General features: G+C 50.0%; 1 protein-coding gene across 1 annotated transcript in view; it reads left to right on the top strand.

The window, feature by feature from the left end:
* The first annotated feature begins 4,439 nt into the window (after nt 1-4,439).
* The window catches only part of CUX2 (cut like homeobox 2), a 319,783-nt gene continuing 302,768 nt past the window's right edge, over nt 4,440-21,454 (top strand). Inside the window, exon 1 of the mRNA XM_030938312.1 lies at nt 4,440-4,656. Coding sequence (XP_030794172.1) covers nt 4,594-4,656 — 63 coding nt within the window. The 5' untranslated portion in view covers nt 4,440-4,593. The remainder of the gene's footprint in view (nt 4,657-21,454) is intronic.

Genomic DNA, 21,454 nt, shown 5'->3' with positions numbered 1-21,454 from the left:
ATCTAGTAGATGCTGTGCATTTACACAGTGCTTCACATAGATTAACTAATTTAATCCTCATCACATATATGCAATGGCGCAATTATTAGCGCCATTGCATACATGATGAAAATGAGGCACAGAGAGGTAAAATAACTTGCCCAACTTGTCACAGAGCTTATAAGTGGCACAGTTGAAATTCACACCCAGACAATCTGGCTCCAGATGGCTACTAACCACTAGGTTATATTCTCCTAACCACTGTGCGCCTAGTCACTGTGTTATGCTAGTGGTTTATTTATAAAGCATCCAACAACCAGTAGGTGTTTACTAATGGCAGTGGTTGACAGCATCGTGCCAGGATTGGACCTTTTGGCGGGTCACTCTAGCTGCAGGATCCTGGACCTAACCACGGGCCAGCCTCCAGGAACACACCCTGCAGGTGTCCACCAGACAGTCCCATATCCCTTACTCCTAGTGTTGTTTAATACTTCCAGATGAATTCGGATTCTGTAGTTGTTTTTCTCCCTGCCTGGCAGCTGCAGTGGGCAACGCGGAGCTACCGAAGGACATTTTCTTTTGTTTCAGCTTTGATCCTGGGGATTTCGCATATCATTATGTATGTGGCTAAGGACCTGCCATTATCTTCCCCGAGATTCTTACACAGTTAGTGAATTTCCTAAAGGATCCCGGCTCTCTGCTTCTGCTTTTAGGATAGGCTGCCCCAAGCTGCCCTCTGATTCCTCTGGGGGAGGGGAGGTACTTTCTTTTCTACTGTAATTTTTTAATACTCATCTTGATGTGTGAGTCTTTGGGAATCAGAAATTAATCTGGAACCTGTTTAAGTTTTTACCTATCTGTGTATGTGTGTGTGTGTGTGTGTTTGTGGCAGAGGGTGTGCTAAGAACATGAAAAACAGCTTTTCACAAAAATATTTAAAACGTTAGTGCTTTAGTTCTTAAATCTAAGGCCATTGTCTGCTGACAAAGTCTGAATTTCCTGGCTTATTATCCTTCATTAAGGACCACCCATAATAATATTTCCCCAGTTAACTCTGTTTGGGGGTAAACACTTATCTGCTTAATTCATTATTGCTAAGTCTGAGATGGTTACAGATGCCTTTGGAGTAGAAGCCCCCACATCTAATAAGCACAGGCACACGATGCACTTGGAATATGGTGGGAAGAGACGGTTGAAATTTATTTTGTGAATAAAACAATAAGCCACTAGGCAAAGCTAATATGTTTCAGCCCAGACAGAAAGACACGATCATTCAGTATTTATGTAGCAACCCATTCCTCTGTGGGACTGCAAGTTTCTACCATTAAAATTGTTGGAATTCTTCAGAGACCCACTGCATTAAGTCATTTAAAAATATCACAGACTTAAAACAATCTGAATTATTGGATTTTCTCGCTGCTCGTCGGTAAGCATGTTTGCTGTGGCAATTTCCTACTGGGTCAAAGGTGCAGCCTACTTCAGTCAGGAAAGTAGAAAGTCCCGTGCAGAATTTTTATTTGGAAGCCAGTAGTCCCTAACAGGTGAAACGAACTCAGACCTAGATTTATCTATTTTTTTCTTTTAACATACTTTCGGATTCCTAGAAATCTTGCCAGGAAAGTAGAAGGAATTTCTGTGTACTAGTCACCTAGAATCTTCAAATGTTAACATTCTGCAACATTGTTTTATCACTGCCTCTAGGTAGACAGATGTAGATAAATAAATAGATACATATTATTTTCATCTGCACTGCTTGAGAGTTGGAGACATGATGTCTGTCCCTTTATCCCTAAATACTTCAGTGTGTTCTCTAAAAACAAGGGTATTTTGTTACATAGCCAGTGTATAATGGTCAAAATCAAGAAATTAACATCGATACACTATTATCTGATCTATTGACTTTATTTTAAATTTGCCATTGGTTCTAATTAATCCACTTTATAGTATAAGAAAATCCAGGATCATACGTTATAATCACTTGTCAAGTCTCTTTAGTTTCCTTTAATTGGAAATAGTTCCTCCATTATTCTGTGTGTTTCATGTGCCACTGATGTTTTTGAAGCGAACAGGCTGTTTATTTTGTAGAATTTACCCCTCCATTTGGGTTTGTCTGATGTTTCTTCACAATTAGCTTTAGATTATACCCCTTTGGCAGGAATACCACAGAAGTGATGTGTCCTTCAAGCACAACATATCAGGAGGTACACGATGTCAATGTGTCCTGTTACTGCAAAATCAGACATAAGTTTAAAATAATTTTTTTTTCATCAGACCCTTGGCTTGTTAAACATTGCTTGGAAGGGTTTCACACTCACTGTAGATTTTTTATTACAGGACTTTAAAAAACAGACCCAAAGACAAGGAAGCCACAAGCTTTACAGATGCTCAGGAGAAAAATGTAGCCATTTAAAAAATTGTAATGTGATAGTTATGAAATTTCCCTAAATTCATTTTGCAGAATGAGAGCTGTAATTTAAACCTGAAGTTATCGAGAGCTGAGATAAACCACACATCACGTGCAATTTAATCTGGCAGGGATACAGGCCACTCGGAATTGCTAACTAGGCCTAATTCATTACATCTCGGTGAATGCAGTACTTTTGGTCTTACGCGTCTTTCAACTCCTGCATTAATATATTTACCCAGACCTCATGGAAAATGTATGGGGATGGAAACAAATACTGTATCCTTGTTTAAATCACATTTCATTTTTTAAACAGCTCAAATGATTGCTCAGAAAGATCACACCTTCTTCCGAAGCATTTATGAAAAAATTATTTACATTACATTAAAAACTTTAATTGCCTCAAAGCACGTGCTCTGAGACACAAATATTGGAAAATCATCAAAAATATCCATCATGATTCTCTCTTCTTTACAACTCTTCTAAACTTTATCTTTTTTATAACCCACTGTATTGATCTATTGTCCCAGACCAAGAGTGATGTCAGAAGTCCAAGCTGGGTCATAAAAAGAATATAATTTCCATTTGCTGTCCATAAAAGCAAATCTTTTGATCACAGAAAAAGGAAAAACATGCCCCCTTTTTTAGAGTGGGGAAGAGACTGTGGTGCTATGTGTCAGGAGAATAAGCCAGAGAGGAAGGGTGACCTCACCTTTCGGGGTGGTGGCAGGGATAGGTAAGGGGGTTGGTGATGGAGGGGGCTGGGAGTATGAGTTCCCCTGGAGGTGAGATTTCGGGAGGAAACAGAGGACCTCGAGCTTGCACAGAGGCAAGAAAAAGAAAAGAAAAGAAAAAATGTAAAACAAGAAATCCAGTCACCCCGGTTGTCCAGAGTCCGAAGAATTGCAGAGGACCGGAACCTCCCTCTAGCCATGCTAAAGACCCTCTCCCCAAAGACAATTACAATAAAGGAATGCCATGTTGCAAAGAACGGAGCCCCGGATAATAACAATGATAACAACAGCAGAATCCTCCGAGGTTGTTAAGGATCCGGAGCCCCCACAGCAGGGGTAGGGCACCCTTAACACTCATAACAATAAAACAAGCCCACTGGGGGAAAAGGCCCTCCCGAGGTTTGGTTCAGAACCAAATAATAAACCTCCAATAATAGTCATCACAGTAAAAGGGTTTCACCTTGCAAAGTTGTGGGGGAGTCCCTACAATTGGGTTATAAAGACCCGCTAAATAATAACAATAACATAAATCCCTATTGCAAAGGACCTGAGGCCCCACCCTCGGCCCCCGCCTATAAAGAACCCTGAGCTACTACTCAGACGAAGTCCCCCTCCCCGCCAATAATAATAATATAATGGCGCGGAAACTGTGGGCGGTGGTGGTGACATTTCCCACGACTCAGTGGCGCCCCCGGGCGGCTCCCACCCTCCCGCCGGCCGGCGCGTCTACACAGCCCCAAGTGCTGGCTGCGACCCTCGGATCCCAAGCATATCCGGCGGAGGAACGGCGGCAGCCCGAGGCACGTGTTGTGTGTGCTCCGATTGCAAAAGAAAAAAAAATGCATTGCAAACTATTAACTTTTTTTTAAGTGTGCAATGCCGGGAGCGGGGGGTAGACAGGTGCAAGCGGGGGCAGGCGCTCCGCGCGACCGCCTCCCACAGCGCCCCCTCCCAAACTTCCCTTTGCATTGATCAGCACGTTACGTCAGTATTGATAAGTTTGCAAAAAGCCAAAGTCAAGTGCAATCGCGCGGCACACCGACCCCGGACTTGGGGGGGAGATGCAGCGAGCGCTCCGCGGGCCCGGGAGCCGGCGGCAGGCAGGGCAGCGGCGGCGCCGGCGCCTCTCGGAGAGGCTGCCTCCCCCCCACCCCTCCCCTCCCACCCCATCCCCGGCTGCCTCCCCCGGGCGGGCGCCGAGCTTCCCGCCCGGCGCGCTCCGCCCGCGCCTTCCGGGGGTCGGGGGGGCGCACGGCTCCCGGGCCCGTTGGCGGCGGCGGCGGCGGCGGCGCGGCGGCGGCGAGGGGCAGCGGGTGGCAAGAGGCCGGAGGGCGCCCGAGGGGCCCCGGGCCGCGGCGCTCAGGGCTCGGGCGGCCGGCGGCGGCCCCGGGGCTGGGGGGAGTCCAGCCCGGATATTGAGTGCAGCCATTGAGAAAAGCCAAACTCTTGTGTGTGCGCGTCTCGATAGCCCCCAAGATGGCCGCCAATGTGGGATCGATGTTTCAATATTGGAAGCGATTTGATCTACGGCGACTCCAGGTTAGTGCGGGCAGCGCCGGCCGCGCGGCCGTGGGGAGCCCCCAGGCGCGCCCTGGGCGCATTGGGGAGGTCCCCCGGCGGGCGCCCCGGGGCGGCGGGCGGCGGCTGCCGGGGCTCGCTGGGGCTCGGCCGCCCGCTGCCCATCGATAGGTATTAGGAATTGATCTCGCCGCTGCTCTTTGTTCGGTTCAGTCATCGATTAGCTGCCGCGACCATGGAGAAGCGCTAGTGAGCCCTCGGTCGGCGGAGCGGCCGAGCGGCCGGGCAAGGCGCTGGGAAGGCAGGGGCTGCGACCCCGCGCAGGGGGCTGCTAGCGGGACTCCCCGGCGGTTCCCCCTGAGCCGCACTTTGCGCGCCTCCCAACTTCGCGGCGCCCGGGGAGGCCGCAGAGCGCGCCGCTTGCCTGTCCGCACCCGGCTGGGGCTCCAGCGAGGGAGGGAGGGAGCTGGCGGGCAGGGAGGAGGAGGAGGAGAGAGGAGGAGGGAGCCGGGGTTGGCGAGGAGGCGGCTCCGCGCCCCGCCGCCCGCCGGCACCTCAGCCGCCGCCGCCCGCCTGGCTGCGCAGCCCGGACGCGCCACCACCCGGGGGCCGCCGCCGCCGCCGCCGCCAGAGCCACCGCCACCGGACTGGCCGCCCGCGCCGGCAGACCTCTTCTCCTCGGGCCGGGGTCTTGGGGTTCGTCTTTGCTTCTTGCCTTTACCCCGCTTCCACCCCCTTCCCAAGTCTAGATGCAGACGGGCGGTGGAGATGGGCCCGGGCGCGCGCAAGTTTGCGCTCCTGCCTCCAGGGCGGTGGAGAGCCGGGAGCAGCGCAGAGCAGGTGACTCCCAGCCTTCGGGCCCATGGGAACTTTTAAATGAGAGATTTTCTCGCTTGTTCTGCCTCCTGCGTTTCTCCCCGCCGCTCCCCTTGTGTCCTCTCTCCCGTCTCTTCTTTTCTTCTGTTTCTCTCCTCTCTTCTCTGCTCTTTCTCTCTCCTTCCCTAGGGCGACTCTTCCAAACCCCATCACTTTCTCCCCATCCTCCCTTTGTGGGAGTCTGTGTGCCTCCCCCAGATTTGATAGTATTCTCTGCAGACCCGCTAGGAGCCGGGGTTGGGAGGCGGAATCTCAGAGAACGCACCGCGGAGGCGCAGCTTCGGCCTCTGTTCTATCCCGGGGTGCCCCGGACGTGCCTAGCAAGGCCCCCCAGCCTTGGAGTCTCGCAAAGGCTTGGCGGGTGCGGCGGGGATCAGGGGCGGGAAAATGGTGCGGATAACGGGGCGGTTAGAGCATCCTGCCTTGACCGTGACATTCGCGGAAGACGCGAGATCATCAGTCTGGAGATAAAAAGGGACCCACTTTTTTTTTTAATCCGCCGGCAAATCTCGTTAAGTTTCTTCTGATAAGTGGTTCTAGCACCCGCCCCTTCTCCCCGCTTCCCAGTCCCCGTCCTTCCAAACGCCCCACTCTTCGCTCTCCCCCTCCCCCAAAGCCATTGAGCTAGGGAGAAAATCGGGGCACTGAGGCATGCAGTTAATAACTGCCGAGTGCCTTGCAATTCCGGGTCTGCACTCGAGTTGGGGCTACAGTTTGGTGGCCAACTGAGACGGGCAGGACTGCGAGCTGTGCCTGCCGGCTTAAATGATGCTAAAGTGGCCTTTCTGGAAGAGTGGGGGTTGTGGAGGTAGAGAGAGAGAGAGAGAGAGAGAGAGAATTGGGCAGCCACATTGGGCTTGGCACGAAGGCCAATGGTAATCGTATTCCCTGCTAATGTTTGTAAATGAGACCCGGGCACGGCTGGGGGACAGCGTCTTTATTTATGATTGATGTTCTGTAACATAAGGAATGACAAGAACGTGGCACACAAGAGGAGAGGAACCAGAAGGGCTGGCGAAAGCCCTTTGCAGGGTCCTATTGTTATTCTGGGCTGGAGAAAATTTCCGCCGCGAGATTTACAGCGCTGGTATTTGCTCCCTGTCGGCCGGAATGTCAGTTAACACAATTTTCATTAGATAACTCGTTTTCAATCCGGGGAGCTCGGGCTGCAGCCCGGGGAGAGGCAGGGGCTGGGTGCTGAGGGGTGGGTGCGGCTCCCGGGGGGCTAATGTCTGAGCTGGGGAGGTTGGAACCTCACTCTCTTCAATCTTCTACCCAAGGGGTCTTTTGTAGAACGGTTGAGGTCACCCAAATCTTGATTCCAGCTGGATGCCCATTGATCTGGGAACCCTTTGTTAGGGTTTTAGAAGATGCATAGATGGAAAGCAAATTTGAACTGGAAAGGATGAAGGTAAGGGGTGGTGGAGGGGTTTGTTCAGGTGATGGGGAGATAGGACCCAGACCTCCCAGCCTACAAAGTGAATGTGTGAAGGGGGGGTTGTTCGTTAAGACAATGGCTGGTGTGTCTGGCACACCGGAGAAGGCTCTCAGGGAAGGGGGGTAAACTCATTTACATCGATATTAAGTGGAGGGGGTATCCCTGTGGGAGTTTGCAAGGCAGCACACTTCTAGAAAGCAGAGAAATAAACGTGGCAGCCCTGGCCTCGTGCAAACATTTTGGCCCTCCATCTGCCGTGTTCCCCACCCCCAGCCTGAAATCTTCAGTTGGTCCCCTGGCCAACAGGCCGCAGCCCCCCACCCCATATCCTCACTGATGGCATTTTTGTTGGAAGTGGATTAGGAGCCTAAGCACTTTGGTCTGGGATCCTCTCTTGTACATAATGCCAGTGACTCCTACGACACATTTTTATTTTCATTTTTCCCCCTCCCCTGTTTTCCTCTTATAGGGGAGATAGACAGAAAGGAGAACTTCTGCCGGCTTGTTCTGAGATCCAGGTAGGAGAGGCAGGTCCCCGTGCCCAGGCCTGGGCAGCCAGAGAGCCCTGGTCCCGCATCCTGAGGCTGAGCTGCCTGTGATGGTGAGGAGGTGGGTGGCTTTCACTCCTGGCTGTTCAGGTTGAATGGTTTCTCACAGCGTGGTTGCTGAGCATTAAAGTGGCCTAGGCAGCATAGGCCGCCCCGTGTCCCCAGGCCATACCACGTCGCTGACACCGTACTGATCCTGGCAAGAAAGGTGACCTTGTACCAGCCCGGCGTCCAGCCCTCCGGAAACGTATATTTTTCAAAAATGGAAGCGTTCCAGTTATTATTCCTTCCAGCACTGTCTCTGTACACAGCAGGGCTGTTTTCCTAGGCTGGAAGTCAGTCAACAGCCTTAATGACTTTGGGCCGATGGTAAAGGTGATCTGAGATATGCCACCCTACTCCGGCACTCCTGAAACTACCTCCCCCCATCTTTGCTTCTTTTTTGCCTTTGCTGCTAGCAGCTCAGGAAACGAGAAGAAATAAAATTCCATCCAAAGATAATGCTAGGCATATTTCATTTGGTTATAAGATTGCTTTATGGTGAACATTACTAATGCAGTATTTTTTTATGGCTTTTCTGTGTATAATCGTTGTAACCGGATTCATACCTTTATGATTTTCTTTTTCTGCTTAACTTTCTACTTTTTTACGGTGCTCTGGGTCCAGTCTCCCATGCTGTCTTCCCTGACTCCAAAGAGGGTTAATTGAGCTAATAATGAGCTGGGGGGCACCCAGTCCAAATGAGCGTCCCCAGACCAAATGCTCATCTGTTTCTGGGGAGGAAGGAGCTTGGCCGATAGGATTACATAGTACTAATTTGGGAGGAAGGGGCAAATTCTGCTTCGGATGTCAGCAGTTGGGAGGCAGATCAACAGTATAAGCAAAGAGAGGCCGGACTTTTCCAAAGAGTTCGGAGAAACTTCCGGGAACACTCAATCTCCTGGCGCAGGAGAGCAAGATGGTGCTTGATGGAATATTTTCCCCTGCTCAAAGTTTAGAAAAGAGCAGGGATGTGATTAAAATATTATAACCTTATGATATTCTGAAGTGCATAAATTTTACATATCAGCCACAGAGAGTTTAGACATCCATTAGAGCCTCTGACAGCTTGACTTATCTAAATGTGCTATCATTTAACAATGTGTCAAAATTCCTCTTTCTATAGATGACAGCAGTAAATAAGCTATCAGCCCTGTTGGCGGAATCCTAACTTTGGAAACTTCGCCATAATAGAATTACTGCCGAGGTCCAATTGCAGCCGAGGTGGGGAGTGTGAGCCCGCAGAGCTTGGCATGGCTCAGCCCCCTGAGAGGGGTTGGCATTAGGTGAGGACCGCTCTGAGAATAAGACAAACCCTTGGACTCCCTTATAACTCCAGCCAGTGGGTGACCCCATTCCCTCTGCCTCTCCAAGTCCATAGAACCCACACCCTGTGGCCCTTTTCTGCAGAAAGAGCTAGAAACAGGTGTTGAGAATTTATTTAAAGAACCCAGCAGCCTTTTCTGGGTATCCCAAAATTGTAGTTTCTCAACTTGACAGAGATTGCTTCTCAAAGACAGGCTCTCTCTTTGAATGCAAGAAGAAAAAATAAGCAACATCTCATCCCTCACTGGTTTTGCTGTTGGGGGTCTTGAAATTTCTTTTATTAATACTTGAATTCACTGTAGAAAATGGAGAAACCACGGACCAGCTAAAAGAAGCAAATAAGTGTCTCGGTGGGTTATTTCAGATGAGCACGGTGCTATTTTGACCAGAGGGAACAGCTTTTCTGATGCTGGTGGTGGTTTTTCTTTCTTTTTCTTTTCTTCTTCTTTTTTTTTTTTTAAACTCTCCTGTTAAAAAGAGGATTCTATCTTCGAACTTGACATTCTGTCGTGGTAACCTTTCTTCCGGCAGATGGGATTTCAAACGTGAGCACCTTGGCTGGTGCTAAATATATGGTCCTGGATGATGGTAGACAGGGCTGCCCAGAAACTGTGGTTTTCTGTGCTACTTCTGAAAGGGCTGAATTTCCGGCGGCTTCCTGGCTATCTAATTCAAAGGCTGGGCCTGGCAGAGGTAAAGCATTGGAAGGGGACTCAGGTGGTGACCTGCCTTTGTTCCTGGCCTTGGGATTCAGGGTCCCATCTTCTGTTTGATATTTTTCCTCTGGAGGTGCTCGTTATTTATGATGTTGTCATATGCTGGAGGGTGTCAGGGATGGTAGAGGTTGGCAGGGGGGAAGGACCCCAAGACCTGTATTCTGTGGCCTCTAGCACTCCTGGGTGAACCATCCCACATCACAGGTCTCCTGCTTCTTAGCCCATGAAGTCAGCTGGCTGTGCCCACCTTTGCTGTACGAGTTATTGTAAAGGTGAAGGATGCTGTCACCTTTGTGGGTCACTTAAATGCGTTGTCTTCTTCTTTTTTGTTTTTTCAGGACGGAGTCTGGCTCTGCCACCCAGGCTAGAGTGCAATGGCGCAATCTTGGCTAACTGCAACCTCCGCCTCCCAGGTTCACGTGATTCCCAAGTAGTTGGAACTATGGGCGCAAGCCACCATGCTTGGCTGATTTTTGTGTTTTTAGTAGAGACAGGGTTTTGCAGTGTTGACCAGGCTGGTCTTGAACTCCTGACCTCAAATGATCCGCCAGCCTCGGCCTCTCAAAGTGCTGGGATTACAAGTGTGATGACCTTGGGCCCCTCCCCTTCCTTCTCCATCGTGGTCATGGTGGTGGGGCTATTGACCTTTTAAGCAGTATTTTTGAAACAAAAAATTATATCTAGGATGGAGTTACTTGGTTTCTAAGCCTCAATGAGCCCTTCACCAAAATGACTTGTAGTGTTTTGGAGGATGTAGACTTTATATTCCTATTATGGCCCAGGCGAGGTGGTTTATGCCTATAATCCCAGCACTTTGGGAGGCTGAGGCGGGAGGATTGCTTGAGGTCAGGAGTTTGAGACCAGCCTGGGCAACATAGTGATACCCCTTCTCTACAAAAAAATAAAAAAAATTAGCTGGACATGGTGGCACCTGCCTGCAGTCCCAGATACTCAGGAGGCTGAGGTGGGAGAATTGCTTGAGCCCAAGAGGTGGAGGCTGCACTGAGCTATGATCATACCAGTGCACTCCAGTCTGAGCAACTGAGCAAGACCCTGTTTAAAAAAGAAAAAGAAAAAAATATACTCCTATCGTGTTTAGATTAAAATTCAAATTCTTTTCCCCTGACAGATCCCCCAGGATCTGCCCTATTCTCTCTATCTCTCTGACTTCCTCTCCAACCACTGTCCCACAGCGGCCTTCTCTTTGTCTCACAAACACATCGAGCACATTCCCACCTCAGGGCCTTTGCATGTATGCTTTCTTCTGCCTGAGACCCTTTTCCTCCCATCTCCCTGTGGTTGTCTCCTTCATCTCTTTCATTCTGAGCCCAGATGTCATGACCACTCAGCCTAAAGAAAACTAAAGAAGCTTCCACCACTGGTTCCCCACTGTAATATGCAGATGTGCTCCCATATTGCTAAGGACACCCCAGAGGGTTTTGACCATAGAACCCTCTCAGGGTATGATCTCTTTCTACACATGCTAGGTTTACCATCAGATGGGGCCAACCTTCTTCTGTAGAGTTGGATAATAATACACTGGGCTTCGTGGGCCATAAGCCTCCACTCTGCCATTAGCATGAAACAGCCGTAGACAATAAGAATGAATGGACGTGGCTGTGTTCCAATAAAACTTTATTTATACAAACAGGCAGGGGGCCGGATTTGGCCTGACAGCTGTAGTTTGCCTGCCCTGCGTCTACTGTTCTATGTCATGGCTGTCATATATAGGCTGTGGCATGGCTGAAGTTTTAACTTTCTAGTTAAGAGTATTAAAGTGGATCAAACTCAGTTCCCAAAACTTGTTCTAGACCCTTGCCCTCCAGAGAGAAGCATGAAAAGTCAGGGTGGTAAGAGGCCCCTGCCTGGCTTCAAATCCTGACTCCATTACCTACCAGCTGTGTGACCTTGGATGAGTCACTTAACCTCTCCAAGCCTTACTTTCTTTGACTTTAAATGGGACTAATAATAGTCTCCACCTTCTAGGTTGTTCAGGAAGATTAAACCACTTTGAACATGAAAGGGTTTAGCACAGTGTGGGCACACAGTTGCTGCCCTGTGAGTCTGAGTGACTTCGTATTGTCATTGGTATTTTTAGAGTATGAGAGGAGAAAACCAAATAAACAGCAGTGGCTGGAACTTGCTGGCCTTGCAGGCGGTTTTAAAGATTTCTGGGCAAGTTTTCTCTTCTCTCTTACTCCATTGGAGGTTTACTATATTAGTATTGTACTAATATTATATGTAGTATCTTATATTTTGGGAGCTCTGACTACAGAAATTGCAGATTGGGAGCTATGTCGGGCCCATGGATGTGTCTGTCTAGATTAGTGTGATATTTAAAAACCCTTTTGTGTAAGTTGTCAGCATTTAGAACGCAGGAGATTTACCTAAGAAATCTAGGTGACTAGTGTCCCCTGAAAATCAGGAGCTCTGGCCACACTGGGCAGGTCCGATGGAGAAGGGGAGTGGAGACCTGGGAGGGACATTCCAGGCAGAGGGAACAGTCAGTGCCAGGGCCCTGTGCCAGGGGTCCTCAGTGGGTCAGGCTAGCTGTCGGGGTCCTGGGGAAGGTCTTCTCTGTAGCTCAAGGCCACAGGTTGCACCTTCCCAGTGCCTAGTTCCAGAAGAGGCTGCATTTCCAGAACAAATGAAAGGCTCCTGACTAACCCATGAAGATACCTGGTTAGTAGGGTTCAGAGCCTGCTGTCTCTGCTTCTTCCCAGGAGCCCACATCCCCAAAAATGGGCCTGTGGCTGTCCCCTGAAACCCCTCCTGAGCACACCCCAGCCTCTGCCACTCTTCAGTTCGGCCCAGTGAAACAGTAGTTGCAGGATATGCATTTGTCATTGAAAAGAAAGAAAGAAAGAAATCAATCAATCCTTTGGCCTCTTTGGCCTGAGCTGGTCGTTTGCCCAGAGACGCTGGGGGCCCAGCGGTGCTTAAGACTCTGTGAGCCGCCCGTCGCTCAAGCTGGACGGGGTAAATGGCTCCCCAGGAACCATTATGGTCGACTGACTTGCCCAGCCGCCGGTGTGGACTGTGGGTGCTGCGGATCCGGAGACCACAGGGGTCACAGGGGCCGCCAGCCCAGGGCAGATTTCCCTGAGTGGGGCCATTACTCCTAGACCTTGCTGCTACAGACACCTGCGAGTGTCTGTCATCCGCTACGAGTGTCTGTGGGTGCGGGTGTCCCAGGGGATGTGGTGTGCAGAATCAAGCCCTACACCCTCCACCACCAAAGACTACCTGGACTCTGGAGCCAGGAGGCCAGGGTTCAAATCCCAGCTCTGCCACTTACCAGCTGTGTGACCTTGGGTGAGTCACTTAACCTTTCTGAGCCTCACTTTTCTCATATATAAAATGGGGATAATAGTAGTAGTCACCTCCTTAAGAATTGTTGTGATGACGTTTATTATTATTTCTTTGAGACAGGGTCTCACTCTGTCACCCAGGCTGGAGTGCAGTGGTGCCATCAGAGCTCACTGCAGCCTCAACCTCCTAGGCTCAGGTGATCTTCCCATCTCAGCCTCCCAAGTAGCTGGGATTATAGGTGCACCACCACCACGCCTGGCTTTTTTTTTAAAAATGTAATGGAGGTCTCACCATGCTACCCAGGCTAGTCTTGAACTCCTGAGCTTAAGTGATTCTCCCACCTCAACCTTTCAAAGTGCTAGGATTACAGGTGTGAGCCACTGTGCCCAGCCTGTTTTGAGGATTAAGTGAGTTAATGCATAGGAAGCGCTGAGATCCATGCCCAGCACATTGAAACATGATATAATGTTAAAATGAATAATAATTGCAATTATCCTTCACTCCAGAACTGTACATTCACCACTTATGGTATAATTAATGATTATATATAAAACATAAATACAATAACTAATAATTACATATTAAAGATGATATAGCAAGCAAGGAAGGCAAGGTGCCAGCTCTCTCAGAGCCCACAGGCCACGGGATGAGTGGATGCATGTGTCATTTCACGGATGGGCAAGGGGAATAGATTCCAAGATAGCATATGGCAAAGGAATTGCCTGGGTCTGGACCTCAGGGGATGCTTCCTGGAAGAAATGATCCTTCCGTTGAGATCTCAAGGACAAGGTTAGGGAAAAGCATCTCAGAAGAGGGAATAGCATTTGCGGAGACCCCGAGGAGGGTGGAAGAATTGTGCCTCCAAGGAACTGAAGGAAGCAGTATGGCCAACGGAAGATTCTGAGCAGGCTATTGGGCCTGCCCCATCCTCACTTTTGCCACCTGCCAATGAGAAGTAGGGATGGAGGATATAACATGACACTGCATGACCAGGTGCGGTGGCTCATGCCTGTAATCCCAGCACTTTGGGAGAGTGAGGCAGGCAGATCATTTGAGGTCAGGCATTTGAGACCAGCCTGGCCAACATGGTGAAACCCTGTCCCTACTAAAAATACAAAAATTAGCCAGGTGCGGTGGCTCATGCCTGTAATCCCAGCACTCCAGGAGGTACCATTGCTATACCCATCTTCCAGATGAGAAGACCATGCCTCTGAAAGGGGAAATAACTTGCCCAAAGACATATATCTAGAAAGAAAGGAGAAGAGCTAGGATTTGAATCCTAGTTGCCCTGTGCATACTCGTGAGATAGAAATGGTAGTAGGAGAAAGGGCATTCCATGAGAATGCATCGTGCCCATCTTCAACTTCAGGGAGTGTGATTGGCCCCCATGCTGCACTGAAAATCCATCCCATAGCTGGCCCAGCCAGGGGCAGAGTACAGCAGAAATTCTGGCGCAGACTCGTGCCTGGGACATACGGGACCCCTCTGCTAACTCCATGGCAGTCTAGGAGCTTCCATCAACCAAACAACCTTCCTCCTGTCCTTCTGTCCTCTCTCTCCTTCATACTGGCTCCCTCCAGCAGGTGCAGACGTTGACCCTTACAAATCTCTTTGCCATATAACTGTGCCTTCAAGTCTGTTTCTTGTCCCACAGGAAAGAAGAAATGGGATTGGGACATGTGCATGAGGCTCTCAGGGTGTAGGAGACTCTCCATTGAGGTTGCTGTCATGTCTTGGGGGAGGCCGGGGAGCTGTCAACTCCCAGCACTGTCTCTTTCCTGGTTACTTGTCCTTACTTGCCCTCAAGCTTTAGGATCCCCCCATCCTATCCCCCTCCCATCCCTGCCACTCCCCCGCTCTTTATTCAAGCCCCTGTGGCCTCCTTGCTGTGCCTCAAACAAGCCAAGCATGTCCCAGCCTCAGGGTCTTGACACTTACTGTTCCTTCTCTCTGAGACAATTTCCAGACACCTCCCTTCAGTTAGTTCCGTCCTCTACTTGAATACCACCTCCTCAGAGAGGTCCTCCTTGACTTCTCTTTCCAAATCAGCTCCCCTCTCCTCACTTTACCTCACCTGATGTGATTAATATTTATTTGTGTATTTATTTGTTCATTTATCTGCTTCCCTCTCTGGGGAGGGCAGGGACATAGTAAGTGCTCAATAAATATTTGAATGATGGGGTGGCTGAATCCACAGGAGGGATGAGGTTGGGGGCAGTTGTCCCTTGACTTCACCTTGAAGGGCAGTCTTGGGGGACCCCTGGCTGCTTCACCCCTCACTGGCTCTTAAAAGTTGCTGGGAATTGGGCACCGGCCTCAGGCCTGTGGCAAATGAGGGTTTACCTTTAGCTCCATCAGTCTCACCTTAGGGTGACCCCACTTCCAACCTAGGAGGCAGCTCCCGTCTAATTAATATATCTATTTATTAATTGCTGGCAGGCTGCAGGTCATAAGCGATGATTTGATGCCCTCAGCCACAGAGAGCTGAAAGCATCCCTATAACCTGTGAGATGGCTGTCGTCTGGGACACAAGACAGTCAGTTAACGTCCTCAGACCCAGGTGACATTCTTCTCCTGATTCCCAGGCCCACTGGATCAGCCCAGCAGGCATGAGAATGTGGCCTGGGTCTCTGGGCAGTGATCCCAGGGTTGAGGGGCTTTCTTTCCCACTATGCCCAGGGACCCCTTGTTTATAATCAGGCAGGAGACCCATCTTTCCTTCTGTGGCTGGGCCCCAGTTTTTCTGTCTAGAATGGAGCATCCCTGGTTTGTTGAGACAGGTCATTTATTCATTTGATGAGCATTATTCAGCCCCAGCTATGTGTCCCAAGCTGCCTGAGATGTTGGGAGTGTAGCACAGAACAAAACAGACCAAGTCCTGCCCTCATAAAGCGTCTACTTCATAATCATTTGGAGGTAGAAGTACTTTTCTTCAAGGATCGTGAGAAGTAGAAAGTGACAGCTCCATGTAGACACTTGGCCTAGGGCTGGGCATGTTGTGAGCCTTTCCTAATGGTGATCATTATTCATTGCTATTTATTATCTTTATTAGCAGTTGTTATTATTATCTTTCTTAAAATGGAAGGGCATTTCCTGTTGAATTTCAGTTGCCTTGGGAGCTGCACCTGCAATGATGGGAGCTGGGCTTGGAGCGGTCAGATCTTGCTTCAGACCCCGATCTTGCCACTTCCTCACTGGGAGGCTTTCGGCAACTCCCCAGTTTTGTAAGCCTCAGCTTCCTCATCTGTAAAATGGTACTGAAACACAGCCCCTACCTCACAGGGACATTGAGAAGATTTGATTTGATGGAGAGCCCATAACACACATTTGGGACACCATCATTCCCCAATAAACAAGAGCAACTAGTATTGCCTTTATTATTATTGCCATCGTTGTTGTTTGTCATTCACCTCCGAGGCCTCACTGGTCAGCTCAGAAGTGCCCAAATCTGGGTGGAGCCTAGAGATTGATTTGTAGTATTAGCTGCTCAGGTATCAGATGAGAGAGGCTCACCTGAACTCCAGCCAGGCGCAGGAACCCCCACGACACTCTGTGAGGACAGGAATCTAACCTGGGTCTTTCTCCCAGCGTGGCCCACCTGGAGCCAGCAGCCAGCAGCCAGGTGCACTGGCTCTTTGCAGAGAAGCTTGGGACAGGAGGTCAGGCCTCCCTGCATGCCGCTTGGCAGGGCTTAGCAAGGCTGGGCCTGGCTTTGTGGGTCAGAAGACAGCTTGCAGAGAGGCCTGTACAGGCCTGGGATTTCTTTAACAAATGGCGCTTGCACTCTTACTGCAATGCCAGACGGTGTTCACAGCCCTTTATATTGTCTTATTTTTAATTCCCACAGCAACTTTATGAAAGGAAAACTATGACCATTCCCATTTTACAGATGAGCAGAGTAAGGCACAGAAGGCTTAGTCCCTGGCTACTGCCAGGAAGCAGCCCAGCATGGACTTGAACCCAAGACCCAGGGCTGTTGGCCACCCATATTCCTGCTCTGGCCTCGCTAATGGCCAGAGGTGCCCCTCCCAGGACTGATGTCTGTCTCATGCCACTGCTGAGGTTCCCCCATCTGCAGTCACTATGTCAGTATTTTTCTCTTTATGCTTTTTTTTTTTTTTTTTTTTTTTTTAGGCAGAGTCTGGCTGTGTTGCCCAGGCTGGAGTGCAGTGGCGCAATCTCGGCTCACTGCAGCCTCCGCCTCCCAGGTTCAAGCGATTCTCCTGCTTCAGCCTCCCAAGTAGCTGGGATTACAAGCGTGCGCCACCACGCCTGGCTAATTTTTGTATTTTCAGTAGAGACGGGGTTTCACCATGTTGGCCAGGCTGGTCTTGAATTCCTGACCTCATGTGATCTGCCTGCCTCGGCCTCCCAAAGTGCTGGGATTGCAGGCGTGAGCCGCCGCTCCCAGCCCCTTTCTGTTCTTTTCAAAAACCTTGTAAGATACCTTGCCACCGTCAACTCATGGAAATGGATTTGGGCCCCAAAGCCTGAGAAGCATGGGTCGGGGGAAGGCGAGAGAAAGCTCCCCGCTCCCAGCTGGGAGCCTGTCTCCCAGCCTGGAGAATGAGCGCCACCCATCCATCCAGGGCCCCGCTGGGTCCTGGAGCCGTGTGGCGCGCCCTGTCGTCCGGCCTGCGTTCCGCAAGATGGAATTCTCGGCCGGGGCTGATAATAAGCAGGTATTGATTGCTGCCGTGGTCATTATCAAGATTTATTTAGTCAATATGGCCTCCCCGGTCAATAAATCGTGTCGTTGATAAAGAAGGAAGGAGATAGACTTGTAGCCTTTATTGAAAAAGTTTTTTAGATTTTTTTTTAAAGCCAAGTCCAGCCCTCCTTTCTGTGGCTGAACTACAGTTCGCGTTTTTACCTTATAAGCTCTTTCTTCCATGGCAGACCTTACACTCATTGCTCTGGCTCCAGGAACCAAGGACTTGGGGCTGGGGCTGGGCCTGGAGAATGGTCCCTGGCCTTCGTTCTTTCATTGAATCTTCCCAGCATCCCTCGGGGCAGGCTCTGGTGTCACCCTGTTTTGCAGCTGAGGCTACTGAGGCCCAGGGAGATTCATTCCCTAGCCCAAGGCCACACAAGACTCAGACCCAGACAGTCCGGCCAGAGTCTTTGCTCTGAATCTGACGTGAATCCATCAGATAGCAGGTATTTCTTGAGCACGCGCTATCGGCCCCGCACAATGCCCGGTGCTGGGTGTGGCAGGGCAAGCTAAACAAATAAATGTGTAATGACAGAAATAGAAAGAATGGAGGAAAGAGTGCTGAAATCACATGGAGGGGCCGCCTGTTTATTCAGGGTGATGATGGAGGCCCACACTGGAGGCTGAGACCTGATCCATGAAGAGGAGCTGTGCAGGCACAGTTCAGGAGGGGGAGGTCACAGCTCCAGGAGGAGCCTGTGCAAAGGCCCTGAGGTGGGACTCCGCTTGGAACGTCCTGGAACCAAAGGGAGGCCAGTGAGACTAGAGAGGGGAGAAGAGAGGAGGGAGAGCAGTCACAGGGGGAAGTGGTTACTGCTCACACAGGCCCTTTTAGACCACGGTAGTGGCTGGATTCCTTTGGATTCTATTCTCGTGGAAGTGGGAAAATATTGAGGGTCTAAAACGGGAGAAATGAGATCCAATTTATGTTTGGCTCCCACTGGGTTCAGCCTGATAGGAAACACTGAAGGGAGGGAGGGGACATTTGGAAAATAGGCAAAGGAGAGTGTCTGTGACGAACTGGATGTTGTAATCTCTGCCCAGAGAGGGGTCTTCGTAGTGGGAAGCCTTTGGGCACACAAATGTTTTGAGGACTAGCACTCTACAGCATTGTGGGGGTGAAGAGGCTGCCATGGGGACATGCCTGGTACCCCCAGCAAGGTGACAGCTGTGCCTCCTTGGTAAGGGCGTGGCTGGTTTTCTGTGTGAGTGACCAGCTGGTGTGGATTTGTAGGCTTTTAGCGGCAGGCATGCAGTGGGCAAGGGGTGCTTTCTCTTCTCCTGGACATAGAGCAGGTGCAAAGAGGGTCATGAGGGGCTTGGGTTATGTTCTGAGAAGGGCCCTTTGCCCAGTGGTCTCTGTGGGCTTTACTACCAATGTGTTTCTAGGTGCCACTTGTTAGGAAAGGCCATAAAAACATGAGGTGACTAAGACAGCTTGGCTGTAGAGCCGGGGCCACATGCAGGTGTTCTGTCCCAGGGGGTCGTGTGCTGACCTTCATATATGGGGATGCTGTTAGGTGTAAGAGAGGTTGGGTGTCTACCTGGGGGACTGCAGGGGATATGGGCTGGAGTATGGAATAAAGATAACTTTTTTCACCCATTAGTTTTGTCTAATCTGTGAGCACCTGTGGACTGGAAGTCTAGCAGGGGTTGGGGGATCACCTCTTTATCATCCATCACCCACTCATCCACCACCCACCCAACATTGTCTTATCTGCTGTTTCATAAATCTGCTCTCTCATCCACTGTAATATCCACCTAACACTTTATCCAGCTGTGCTTCCCCATTTCTTACTGATCTTAACTATCCATCCATCTGTTCACTCATCCATCCATCCATGAATCTATCCATCCATCCATGAATCTTTCCATCCGTCCATCTATGAATTCATCCATCCACAAATTCATCCATCCATCCATCCATCCATGAATTCCTCCACCCCTTCACGTACCCAATTCATCTATCCATTCATCCACTTAGCCACCCAGCAACCTTCTCATCCACCCATCCACATATTTGTACATCCAACAAAAATCCCTTCTTCCATGCATGCATCCATCCAGCATCTACTTAGCCAACACTAGGAATGTAAAGATGAAAAGAAAGCAGTCCCTGTTCTTAAGAATGCTTTCGGCCGGGCGTGGTGGCTCAAGCCTGTAATCCCAGCACTTTGGGAGGCCGAGATGCGTGGATCACGAGGTCAGGAGATGGAGACCATCCTGGCTAACACGGTGAAACCCCGTCTCTACTAAAAAATACAAAAAAACTAGCCGGGCGAGGTGGCGGGCGCCTGTAGTCCCAGCTACTCGGGAGGCTGAGGTAGGAGAATGGCGTGAACCCGGGAGGCAGAGATTGCAGTGAGCTGAGATCTAGTCACTGCACTCCAGCCTGGGTGACAGAGCGAGACTCCATCTCAAAAAAAAAAAAAAAAAAAAAAAAGAATGCTTTTGATTGGTGGAGGAGTCAACTGTAGTGAAATAACCCCAAAATGACATCATCAGCACAGTAATCAGAGGCTGTACACAGAGCTGTGGGACTAAGAGGGGAGACAAGCACTGGCCCTGCAGGCCTGTGAGACTGGTGAGGGCTGCTGGAGAGGATTCTAGGCTTGGGACATGTAGTTCTCCCCTCCTTCCCCATCTGGATTCAGTGATATTCTCTAGCCTAGGCAGAGGGTGGGTGGTCTCAGAGGGCAACCTGCCTTCAAGGAGACACCACAGGAACCATGGTCACCAAACCCTGGATGGGCCCAGGAGGGACCAAACTCTATCCTGTAGCAGATTGGAGCCCAGCAAGGTCTTTGAGAGACTTTTTTGGGCAAGGAGGATGGTCTGTGACCAAGGAGGTGGACAAGGCAGGTCACCAGGTCTGCCACTAGGACAGGGGCTCCCTGGTCTTACTGTTCAATGCAGATTAGCAGTCCCTAACCTCTGCATGGTGCTTGGAGCCTGTCAGAAATGGTTCCACCCGCCTATGCTGTTGGACCACCTCCCAGTCTGCAGAGGAGGAAACTGAGGCACAAGGGTATATGAAGGAAGGCAGGGCAGAGAAACCCTTCACCAACATCCTCCTCTCCTGCTCAGCCACATTTATAGAGCATTTGGCTCACACTCGATCCCATTTCTGTATCTCCCACCCACCCCACCACTTCCCCCACAGAGCCCCCTCTTGGCCCTCCTGATACTGCATTCTCTTCATTTTCCTCCTACCTCTTGCCGCCACTTCCCTGTTTCTTTTCAGACCCATCCTCCTCTGACTGACCTCTAATTATGTCGGTCCTTTCAAGGTCCCTCTCTTCTCACTCTGTGTCCTGACCCTGTGTGACCTCATCTGTATCCACAACATCACTGCCTCCCAGCTCTCCAGTCTCTGCCTCTGGGTGCCAAACTTCTCTGTACAACAGCCTTCTTGACATTTCTTTCTTTCCTTTTAAGCCACTTTATTGACTTTTCTTGAATATCTGTCTCAAAGATGTCTCCAGGTCAAGACGTTCAAAACCTAATTTTTCTCTCCATTGTAGGGTCTTCATCTTAGGGATGGCTCCATCCGGGTTTACAGAACAGAAACGTGGGAGCTACCCTGATTACCTCCCTCTCCTGTATGCCTCCCATGTCCAGTTCATCACGAAATCCTGGGGATTTACCTCCTAGATACCTCCTGCTTCCCATCTCCTACCTTCATCTCCACCATTGTCACTTGGACCCATGCCCCCATTGCCTCTCCCTTGGACTTTGGTCTCCTAATTTCTTCCTTTGCTGACTCTGGCTTCTCCACTCTCTTGACCACAGCACCAAGTGAGGTTATTAAAAATTGGTTAAGAAGTTTTTAATAGAAGTTTAAGAAGAA

This window comes from Rhinopithecus roxellana, chromosome 10 (genome assembly GCF_007565055.1).
Source record: "Rhinopithecus roxellana isolate Shanxi Qingling chromosome 10, ASM756505v1, whole genome shotgun sequence".
Lineage (NCBI taxonomy): Eukaryota > Metazoa > Chordata > Mammalia > Primates > Cercopithecidae > Rhinopithecus > Rhinopithecus roxellana.
Note: the sequence above shows the minus strand (reverse complement) of the source record. Positions and strands in the feature narration are given on the sequence as shown.